At 36.6% G+C, this 12,444-nt stretch overlaps 1 protein-coding gene across 1 annotated transcript; it reads right to left on the reverse strand.

Annotated features, from left to right (window-relative positions):
- Positions 1 to 620: 620 nt before the first annotated feature.
- Positions 621 to 2,637, reverse strand: LOC137939534 (UPF0481 protein At3g47200-like). Its single transcript, XM_068784816.1, has 2 exons — positions 2,562 to 2,637; positions 621 to 2,339 (listed from the first exon to the last, which is right to left on the reverse strand). Exon 2 carries the CDS (start codon positions 2,290 to 2,292, stop codon positions 769 to 771), a length of 1,524 nt encoding a protein of 507 aa, XP_068640917.1. The 5' UTR covers positions 2,293 to 2,339; positions 2,562 to 2,637; the 3' UTR covers positions 621 to 768.
- Between the last annotated feature and the right edge of the window lie 9,807 nt (positions 2,638 to 12,444).

The raw sequence follows: 12,444 nt of genomic DNA on the forward strand, positions 1-12,444 counted from the left end.
TTTAGCTATTCGAGAACATGTCAAAGAAAAAACGAAGTGCTTGTACAACACATCAACACTGGATTCATGATTGTTGATCCGTTGACAAAAGGTTTACCACCCATTGCTCTAAAGGACTTACCGTCATGATTTATGAAATTTAAATTCTTTTATTTGGGTATAAGGATATTATGTCTATGGGAAAAAAATTGAGATTGTATACTTATTAAATGGTACATGTTAATTATTGAATGAGTCAAGTGGGAGAATATTAGTAGTTTCCTGCTTTTTAGGATTGACCCATTATCCCCTTAGATGTACGGAAGGTGGGCAATTGTAACCACTCCTCTTTTGATGGTAAAAGATGGATTTAAAGAATTCAAATTTGGTCTTGCAGAGGTAGTCTATGTCTTCTCTATCGAAGAAGTTTTGAATAGACAAGACACTCTTCTACAACTTCAAGAATTTGATCGCTATGACTAGAGGTAAGCGTCCTAACTTCCGTTTTCATTCTGTCTATGAATTTCATGATGGATGGTAGAAATTCAATTTTAACTCCAAAAAGCCTGATTGACTTATAGAACTATGTGAAAAGAAATTACAGTAAATTAAGTATTCTAATGGGTTTTCATTATCAAAGCTCTGAACTTTCCATAAATACAGTGGAAGTCTTAAGTGCATACAGATTACAGACGAGAATACAATAACAGGATATAGATTGCAGAAACAGTAACTTGCCCTAGAAGTATAAGTCCACAACTTCAAATGAGTGCCTAAAACAAGAGCTGACTATGAAGACTTCAAAAAGTTGTAGATAAAAAAAAGAGACTGGATCGTATTGAGAATGAGGAGCAAGATTCCAGCCACCAGGGAAATGCCTGCCCAAGGACTATTGAAGTAATCGCTCATCAACTTTGCCCACCATATGTTAATTTTATTTTCACAGTACTTGTTCACATCAATGGACAACTGTGGAAGAAAACTCTCTTCCCACCGGCAGACGAGGTGGGTACTCAAATTGTTGAAGACTGATGCAACCTGTCTATCAGTACCAAGTGTATGACGGATAATCCCACTCTTGCTGAGTATGTCAACATCCTTTTCTGTGTTAATAATCAAATCCATGAGGATGGAGTAGCTAGAAAAGTATGTGCCGGCAGAAGCATCACATTGCTCCCAAGCTGCGAGGTTTCTGAGGAGTTTGTTGGTGTTTTCATCAATTTGTATGTATGGGATCTCTAGAACACCCTTTTTGAAGGTTATCTCCATGAACCCATGACCCTCTTTCCTCCTGAACTTAATTCCAGCTTCTGTAAGTCTTCTTGCAGAAGATATGGGTTTCAGAGTGAGTGTCGTAGGTAACTGTCTTTTACTATTGTTTAATATGGGGAGCTCGGAAGAGTGAGAAGGGAAACTATTTTTCAGCTTGGAGAAAATGATTTTCAGTGGGTTGTAAGACCTGCAGCTTAAAGGGTTTTGAGGTCTAGATGGGAGAAGATGGTGATGAACCAAGTGAAGCAGATGATGCACACGTCTGGACTCTAATGGATGCAGGTTCTTGTTTATCTTCACAAATTGACAGAAAAATTGAAGGCAGAGCTCTACCAAAGAAGGGTATTTGGATTTATCAACAACAGCCATGTCAAATATCAACTGAAGTGCAAAGAATGGAACCTGGTTAGGGAGAAGGAGCATGTCCATCCACAGGTCTTGAATGTTAGAGACACACTGAGTATCCATCTTGGCCTTCAATCTCTCTTCATGGAACATGAGAAGAACATCTATGATAAAGAAACCACTGAACAAGAGAAAAAGCAAGTGCTTCAAGTCTACCTCAAGGGTAACATAGTGGCACTTCTTAATCCGGTCTCTGAATGCAGACATTGCCAGTAGGTAATCTTCCAAACTCTTGGTTTGATTTCGGTAGAGAATCGAATACACATGCCTCATCGCATGTTGATTCTTCAAATTTTTTCTTGGGTAGACTTGATCAAATGAATAATGGATTGCCAGCCACAGGTAGTGAGGGATGTAAGCATCTTCTTGGACTCTGCGAATAGTCTCTGGAACTATGTGAATACTAATTGTAGGAGACTCCTCAACAAAAGGCACAATAGCAGATTTGACATCCTTTAAAAGCCCCTCATCATATTCGTTCAAGTTTTTTCCAAGGTCTCTTGTTTCTCCTACCTTCTCTTCCTCGTCAAAACTGCGAGTTCGAACATCTCCTCTTTCTTCTGCTTTCCCCTCCTCCTCCTCCAAAATTTTCACATCCAGTAAGTGAGTGAAGAGATCTCTTGCATCTTCTGCCATTTCTTCCTTCCCCCTCTACTACCACTCAACAGTTACTCTGCAATTGACTGAAACAATATGATACCAAGTGCAGTTAGATCAAAATCTTCAATCTTGAAATGACATTTCCATGTGAAGAAATCAAGTTATAGAAAGAACTAAGCATGTGAATTGTATCTGCTTGACAAAGACTCCAGTATTCTTCTACATCACTGAGCATGAATGATCATCAGAAAGAGAAAGCAGGAGCAGCAGAAAGCAGAGCTAAACTGAATCAAAGAATGCAGTACCTGAAGAAGAAGATTATCACTGTGGCTCATTATCTGTACACTCCAGAAACTGATACAACTATATAGAGAGTTTCCGTAAGAGGACTGACACTCCCTCCCTTGGACAGAAATTGCAGAGATATGCCTCAATCACTCATATTTATACACCAAATTGAACAAAGGTGCTTCCTGAGATCATTTATGGTTGGCCAACCTTCTGGATCATTTAAATGACTGTTCCTAATGTGAAGGAAGACGAGATGCACGAGGAAGAGAATCGCATATCTGCTTTGAACTGGAATACTTAAGACATTGTCACCTCCACGCATAGTGTCTGTTGATGCTTGCATGGTGGGGTAAAAGTACCTGAAATGAGACATAAAGTTGCTGTAATGGGTGCCCAAGCATCCCTGCTAAAGGTGGATTCTTTTATTTTCAGAATTATTCTGACGGATCAGATTCTTCAGTCGATAAAGGATTATCAGAACTCAATCACCCATTTCATTAAATTTCCAAAACAATAAAATTTCATTTAACTTGGTAATTTTACTCCTACTTAAGATAGTTTAATTATTTTTAATACTTAAGATAGTTATATCCTTAGTTAATATTTAATAGTTTTACATAAAGTATAATGATATTTGATAATAATTTTAATAAAATTTGGAGGTTTTTTTTATCTTATTTCTTTTACATTTTAATTGGCTATTTATTTAAATATTTACCTATTAGTAGTGAGTAATACTATTTACGACAATTTCACTGCCTTATCGGTGTATGAACGAAAAATTTACTTAAAATTTAACTAACTCATTCTTCGAAACTTGGAGAGATCAAGGAAGAAATAATATATTCCCTCGAGCGAAAATAAAAAGGAAAAGCTAAGAAAATTCTTCTCCTAATCATGTTACCTCTTATTCCCATAAACCCATTTAAGAAACCAAATCAACAAACTTAATGTGTAGTCCCTTTGGCAATTTACTTAGAGCTCATAATCTCATAAACCCACTATTTAACATTAGAAGGTATTAGCTGTGAATGAACCTAGACTTATCCCACATGCAGCATGTGGGTGACTGAATGGGCAAATATATGAATTAAGTTATGAAAAAAGAGTGTTAATATGAACGGGTTCATGGTTAATAAGAAAGTCTTTTAGTGACATTTTCAGCTGACACTTTCCAATTCCACTGAAATTGACACCCATCCTTGGCTTTGGCTTAATAACTAAGATAAGATAGCACTTGACTTCCTTAATATTAATTCAGTCTTCATCTTGACCTAATTTTTTTGTTGAATTAAATTTGAAAATTTTTCTTTTTTCTTAAAAACTCAACATAATTGACATCCTCACCCAATTTAAGATATAAAATTAGATTTCCTACCAAGAAGATTAAGAAAAAAAGAGTGCTAGAAGTACATATACCATTTCATGATTAGCTCGCACAAAGGTTTTTTTTGCCCACACAAAGGATGATTTCTCTTTTTATGTTTTTGGCTTTCTTGAACCAGTAGATAGTTAAAGTCCTTATGAGCAATAGGGACACATAAGATAATCTGTAGAAAGTCCATCCTTGAATATGAAAGCTATGCACCAAGTAATAAGTTAGAACCGAATAATAATCTGAGGTATAACTCCAGAACTAAATGAGTTCTGAAACCAAACAATGAATCTCTAGGCGACGCCAGAAGATATTTGCTGAACCAGTGACCTGAGGAAATTTGACCTACTATTATCAAGTACTGGGTCCCTTCAAATGCAGCACTTCAGGAGGCTTATTCAACACCCATACTACCATTAGATATCCTGGCAGAGAGACCCCCAGAAAAGAAGTTTAAAATAGTCAAGAGGCTGCTTGTGAAATACGGATCACTTGCCCTTGTTCATTTTCATGATCACGAGGGCACAAAGATCAGGTGCAGCAAAAAAATAGAGCTTACAAAAAAGCTTGCTAACTATCCGATTTAGATAGTAATTAGTTCCAGCAATTGCAACGTGACCAAATGTTTGAACTTTGCTGAATAATCAGCAACGTGATGGAGGAGGAATAAGAGAATCAATAAGTCAAAACTTATGTTGATTCACCAGCTTGATCAAAGCAAACAACTTTCCAAGTTTCAACATGTTATAACTCATCAATGAAACCTGTTGTATCAACATGTTAACCAAACACCATTATCAATGTCATCAACGTGCTGGAATTCAAGAGAGGAGAAAGCAGCTATTGCTTCTCTTTTCAAAGAAGGTGACATACGTTGAATCTGTCTTGACACGGTGAGTTCGTTAAGAAAACAGATGTAAACTATGCTAGCAATTTTCTATGATTAGAGTTCAGAAGTAAGAAGCCTGCACAGCAGCTCACGTTAATAGAATATAAACCTCTGCTGCTAAGAGAATTCAAATCGAAACTCTCTTATTCTGCTGCTCCAACGGCTACTGCAAAATAGAGAAAGATAATCGAGTAGAAGACTAGTTGCTGCTGCTGGAAGAAGAAGATACTCTCTTGATCTCTGCCGTTGCACTTACATCGCAAAAGAAAATAGAAAAGAGAAACGTTTCCTTATGCTGCTTAGAAGGTAATCTCTGCTGCTGGTAATCGATATGTTTGGAGTAACTTCTGCTGTTTGGAGAAGAAACAACAACGTATCTTCATTGGTATTGCAACAGACGTAAGAAAAATTATATCTCTTGGTCTCTACTGCTGCAATCGGTATGTAATGCAGAGGTGAAACAATAATGCTGATATTTAGTTACAGAACTAAAACAGGTTCAAAATGGCAGAGAGGTCAGTCATGAAGCTTGATAATTCAGCTCGAATTAAAGTTGTAATGGGCTGGATCTTAGAGCTGCTGAAAGGTTTTCTCAAAACAAAAGGTAAATAAACCAGTAATGTATGCTACTTACAAGTTACTACAACAGCAATTATTTCAGACATTCAACCAAGAGCTAGCCATACCATAGAAGCCAAGTGCTAGCCATATGAAGCCAGTTGATTAGAAACCAATACCAGAATAGAATTTGTTCCCTGTTGCTGAATTTGATCCACGTCTGAGAGATACAATTACAAAACTAAAATCAGTTCTGAAAATGTACATAAGGCAAGAGACAAGAAGTAAGTGCAGGTTGTAGATATTTTCCTCAAATTGAGCAGTAGCAGTAAGGAAAGTTTCCAATGTCTTAGTGATTGAAAGGTGAATCTTGATTTGGTAATTGCATATCTTAGAAGTAGGAAGTTTATCATGGGAAAGTTTCTGGAAATAGAAAGATTCTGCTGATGAAATATCAAAAACTTGCCTCGTACTTGCCTTAAGTAAAACTTGCCTTTAATAGAACTTGTCTTAGCTAGATCAAGATGCCAAATTCAGATAAGCTTCAGAATCAGATGTTAAGTTCTGGGTCTAATTAACGCCTTACATAGAATCCATGATATATTGATTGTTGTTTCATTAAGGGTAGTTAGGGGATTTCACACTTGTATTTTGGTTGCCATAGTTCTCTCTTTATCTTTGGGGGCGCTACTATTAGGGTTATTATCGAGGATTATCAGTTGCTATAGAGAGATGTTAGAGAAAAATACTTGAGTGTATGCGATTTATCTTGTAAACTACTTCATCATCATAGTGAATTATAGCAGCGGCAAAAGACAAAACGTAGTCTCACCTTGAGGCAAACATGTATAAATCTTGTATTTTTCGCGCTTGATTATTTCTTCTTCTGCGATTATTATTACTCTCGTTAGTATTGAATTAGGGTGTCTAATTCCTAACAGGGAGCACAAATTCAAAATTTTGAGAAGATACATATTCTTTGGCATTATCATATCTAAACACTTGAATTTTCTTATGAAATTGAGTTTCAACCATCTTCGAAAAAGAAGCAAAGATAAATAAAACTTTAAAATAATCTTTTAGTAAATATAACCAAGTCACTTTAGTAAAATCATCAAAAAATATAATAAAGTACTTCGAATGAGTTATATTGGGAACTTGAAGGGGTCCCCACATATAAGAATGTGTTAGAAAAAGGACTAGAACTAACTTTCACAATATGAGAAGAAAAAGAAGTCCTACAAGTTTTACTAAAATCACAAAAATCACAATGTAAATAATTAAGAAACTTCAAGGAAGGAATTAATGATTGGAAAATAGCTAGTGATAGATGTCCCAATTGGTTGTAGCACTGAAAGACCTGTTGTGATGAAGTAGCCATTACGGATATGATGGCATTGTCGACTTGATTCATGTTGGTTGGCTTTCCTTGTAGCCACCAACATCTATATACAAGATGATTCTTTAGTCCACAAAAAGGGCAAATACAGTTGGTAGACTAACCTATGGGTGCATCTCCATAGGTTCTTCTTCTACCTCTACCTCAGTCTGCACCTCTGCCACGACCTCTACCATAGTAGTTTAATAACCATGGCTGATGTTTCACTAATTTCAGTTTTGACTTTTGAGTGCTTGGCTGGAATTCTGAGTATGGTGGCACGAATGTCATCAAAGGAGGGTTTTGTAGTTGTACTCAAAATTTATGTTTTGGCTACATCAAGGTATGGTTGTAAATTGGCTAGAAAAAGTACTCCAAATAGCTCATCTCTTTGTCTTTCTTGAGTTGCAATATCTAAGGAGTACGGTTGAGCCAATTTTTATTCTTGTAAAAAACTTTAAAACTGAGTAAAGTACTCATTGAGGTTGCCTTCATGTTTTATGTTGTGCATAGCCTGAACCACATCAAAGAGTATTTGGAAACTGTCAAAACCAGAATAAAGTTTAGCATAAGTGTCCCATATCACTTTAGAAGTTTTCAAGTGAACAACATTGTTGGCCACTGACTCTCCATGCTATTAATTATCCAATTTTAACTAAACCGTCTTCCTTGAGACATCTTTTGTAGTTAGCATCCTCTTCATCAGTAAGTGGAGGTGGTTCGGAAAGATTATCAACTAGGTCGTGAGGTATGAGAAACCTCTTGATGGACTAGGACCAAGATGCATAATTTGATATACCCTTCACTAGCATTGTGGTAATTTTCAAAAAATATAACTTCCCAATCTTATAGGAAGGAAAAGAACTCTCAACCATGTTAAATCAACTAGGAAAAGAAAAATTGAATTTTTGGAAAATAAAAATAATTCATAACTTGATTATAATTGAGTATAATGGGCCTCTGGTTATAATATAGGAAACTAGTAGAATTAAATTATAATTCAACTACCCATATTAATATCACACCCAAAGTCTAACTCCTAAAGATAAGTCCTAGAATTATTAAAATAATTAAATAATTGAGCATAAATAGAAGGCTAACATAACTAAAACACCTTTAACTTTAACCCCTCGAGCTGGAGTTTAGAACTTTAGCTTGCATTAAAAACGATTCTTGGTCTTCAAGAAAAAGTTCTTCATAGTGTACTCCCCTTGACATAGATATTCCGGTTACATAAAATTTGACTACTACAACACGTGGAATTGTTCATTGTAGATTGTACTTCTTCTTAAGTGATAGTAACCTCCATACTTCAATTCTGGAAGGGGATACAACCACTGTAGCACTTAAAAATTCTTACGCGTATAAAAAATTGAAGATGTTCTTCAAATCAATAGAGTAATGAAAGTCACCAGGCTAGGTTCAACTTATAGAATCCTTCATACTTCTCCTCCTATTCCTTCCCCCCTACCCCCCCCCCCCCCCTCAAGATGAGAGGTATTAGCACTGGTCCTAGCTTGAAACAAAAAATAAAATAAAAATTAGTGATTATCTGCTCCATAAAGGTGATCTAAGGATAGGTATCCAACCGAACACAAACTTTCAAAAAATAAAAAAAATATGATAGATAAAAAAGCATCAAAACCAACCTCATAGGATATAATAATCATTAAAAGGAGTAATCCTTGTCACTCAAAGGATAGCAATAAAAAAAACATGTAAGGGCATCAGTAAAAAAGTGTCAATTAACTTATAACATCCATACATAAAAAAGATGAACCAACCAAAGCAACGCTCCAAGAGGTTGGTCCAAAGGGTAAATGAGCATTAAAAAAGGATGGTATGAGAAAGGTATCAAAGTAAAAGAGTAATGGAGGGGGGGAAGGGTTGGGGGGAGGGATTGTGGTGGTGATAAGAAAATAACCACAATGGTAATAAGAAGGAGATTGTAAATATAGAACTAAAATAACTTAAACAAATTTGACCAAATATATGACCTCAAAGGAATTTTTGAAGCGTAATCAATATTTTTCGGAGTTGACGATGAGGAGGATATGCAATTGATACAGATTAGCAAGCCAATACATTGGTCTGCTTGCTAGTTTGTTCGGTATACTTGTTGGTATCTTAAGTTGCTATGATAGATCATAACTCGAATTCATTTGCTGCCATAATCTTGGTTCATAACCCTTGTTGATATCCTAGTATTTGTTAATAATATGTTGGATACGTTGATAAGAACAACAACTGCTACTCCTAATCTCAGTATACTTGGCTGAATTCGTTTTTCTCTTTAAGTTGCTGGATAGAATCTCTGAAACCAGCACTACTACTTTGCTACAAGAGACCTTTGCAGGATCCATGGTTCATGGACGTGCAACAGCTATAGTGGTTTGAAATAAAAAAATGCCATTCTCAGGAACCAAAAGCTCCAATGCCTAGTAGAAACTGATCCATTGGTGTTCCCTCACTCGTCCTTCCTAGAGTTTCTGGCTTCAAGCTTCCTATTCTAGGGATCTTCTATAGTTTTTAACTTCAATCTTCCTAGAGTTTCTTCTTTTCAATCATCAGGGATCATGGCTCTGTAGTTTGAGCAAGAGGACCAATTACAAACTTGATTGTAGTTTGCTCTCACATAGCTTGGTTGGCAAATCTCATTCTCTTGGAAGTTTCTTAGAATAGGGTTCATCCACGGCTTGCCTATTGTTTGCTCTCACATAGCTTGGTTGGCATATCTCATTATCCTGGAAGCTTCCTAGAATACAGCTCATCCCATCATGATCCCATCATTCCAACAACATACCGCAAGGATTTTTTGTTGTTAGGAATTAGACGCCCTAATTCCAAACTAACGAGAGCAATAATAATAAACACGCAAGAAGGGAAAACAAGCACGAAAAAGAAAGTAAAAAGATTTATACAAGTTCGCATCAAGGTGAGACTACGTCCTATCTTTCACCGTTGTAGTAATCCAGCATGAAGATGAAATAGTTCACAAGAGAAATTGCACACTTACAGGTGTTTCTCTCTAACCCCTCAGGCTTCAACTCAAGATACTCCTCAGATTAAGATAACAAAACCCTAATAGCGATACACCTCAATTATAAAGAGAAAATTAGGGCAACCACGATACAAGAGTAAAATTCCCAAACTACCCTTAATAAAACAACACTCAATATATCGTCGATCTGCAAGCAACTCAGCGTAGGGCATTAATTAGGTTCCACAAATTAACAATCTCCCACTTGGAGACTAATCCATCATCAATATCTCCTCTACAGCGGCAACAACTTCTCAATCCTCAGAGAGAAGTCCAACTAAAACTGAACACAACTTCAGTTTCTCGATCATAATAGCCTTTGTCAACATATATGTCAGATTCTGACTTCCTTGGATTTTCTCAAGAGCTAAGACTCCATCCTCTAGAGTTGATCTGATGAAGTGATAATGCACCTGTATGTTCTTTGTTCTGGCATGATAAACAGGATTCTTTGCTAAATGAATAGCACTTTGACTGTCACAATATAACACATTATTCCCATGTTTGAGACCTAATTCTTCCCAGAAAGACTGCAATCATACCATCTCTTTGTTGGCTTCGGTCACAACGACGTATTCTGCCTCAGTGGTAGAAAGAGCAACTATCTACCACTAACTATTGTACCACCCAATGTGTATACATATCCAGTGGTACTCTACCTGCCATCAATGTCTCTAGCCATGTCAGCATCTACATAACCCTGTAATCCCAGGTTTGACTTTTTGAAACATAAGGTTGAGTCTATAGTGCCTCTCAAATACCCGAGAATCCATTTCACTGCTTCCCAATATTGTTTACCCGGATTACTCATATATCTAATCACAACTCCCACTACATGAGCTATGTTTGGTCTAGTACACACCATGGCATACATGAGACTACCAATAGTAGAAGCATAATGCACATTGGCCATGTTAGCTCGCTAAAGCTCTATAGAAGGTGAATGCTCCTTAGATAGCCTAAAATGACTACACAAAGGAGTACTCACTGGTTTTGCATCATTCATGTTGAATCTGCTCAACACCTTCTTCACATATTCTTCTTGTGATAGTTTCAAGACATCAGTATCTCTAGTAATCCTCATCTCAAGGATTTATTTTACAGCACCCAAATCCTTCATTGCAAACTTCTTCGATAACTCGCTTTTCAAATTATCTATTTCCTATTTGCAAGCACCTCTATCAATATGTTATCAATATATAGCAGTAGAATGATGTAGGAGTCATCGAGCTTTTTCACATAACTGCAATGATCCTCCTAGCATCTCAAGAAACCGTTACTACACATGAAAGTGTCAAACTTCTTATACCACTGTCTTGGAGCTTGTTTAAGACCATACAAGCTATTTTGAAGTTGCACACCATCTCTTTTCCTTGTGCTTTGAAACCTTATGGAAACATCATGATAATTTCTTCCTCCAAATTACCATAAAGAAAGGTTGTCTAAGTGCAAGTCTTCATTTGCCACTAGTCCAAGCATTGTTCTAACAGTAATCAATTTTACTACTAGAGAGAAAATCTCAGTGTAGGCAATGCCTTCTTTTTGTTAAAAGTTTTTTACCACCAGTATTGCCTTGTACTGCTTGCTGCCATCATGTTCATCTTTTAATCGGACACCCATTTATTCTACAAGGCCTTCTTTCCTTTTGGTAGCTCAATCGACTGTCATGTCTGATTGAATAACAATGAATCCATTTCATCCCACATGGCCAAATCCCACTAGTTTATTTATCAACTTGCAAGGCTTCCTCATAACTCTTTGATTCACCTTTTTCAGTCAACAAAATATAATTAAGTTCAAAGGAGTACCTCTGTGGTGGTCTGCTAGTTCTGGCAGATCTCTTGAGTTCAGTCACAGGAATGTTCTGATTTACTTCTAGGGGTATGTTCTCCTGGTCTTTCTGAGCAATATTATCCATCTCAATAGCTGGAAGATCTCTCAACTGAATCACTTCAGACTTCTTGGCTTCATCACTTGTGCTCTTAGACTCTATTCTCAACTTTTCTTTATACAAGGCACCTTCATTGAAGATCACATCCTTGCTCCTGATAACCTTACGACTTTGGTCATCCTAGCAGCGATAACCAAACTCGGTACCACCATAGCCAATAAAGAAACATAATTTATTTGGCATCAAGTTTACTTCTAGCAGCAGAATCAATGTGAATATAAGAAAAACAACCAAACACTTTCAAGAAAGAAAGGTTTGCCTCTTTGCTGCTCCAGACCTTTTCTGGTATTTTTCAATCCAATGGTGTTGAAGGACCTCTGTTGATCAAATAGGCAGCAGTGCCATTAGCCTCAGACCAAAACATCTTTGGCATTCCCGCATGTAATCTCATGCTCCTAGCACGCTCATTTAAAGTTCTATTCATCCTCTTAGCCACACCATTCTGTTGAGGTTTTTCCAGGAACGGTCTTCTTCATCTTGATTCCATTATCAACATAGTACAACTGGAAATCATCATCTATGCATTCTCCCTTATTATCTAACTGTAGGCACTTCACCTTCAAATCTGTCTCATTCTCAACCCATTGTTCTCCATTTTCTAGAAGGTTTCAAAGACATCGGATTTCTTTTTTAGGAAATAAATCCATACCTTTCTACTTGAATCATCAATAAATATCACATAGTAGTTAGAACCACCAAGGGAAAT

Source organism: Aristolochia californica, unplaced genomic scaffold (assembly GCF_029961685.1).
Source record: "Aristolochia californica isolate CCGP_79_NKW_82.1479 unplaced genomic scaffold, dmAriCali1.0.hap1 SCAF_8, whole genome shotgun sequence".
NCBI lineage: Eukaryota > Viridiplantae > Streptophyta > Magnoliopsida > Piperales > Aristolochiaceae > Aristolochia > Aristolochia californica.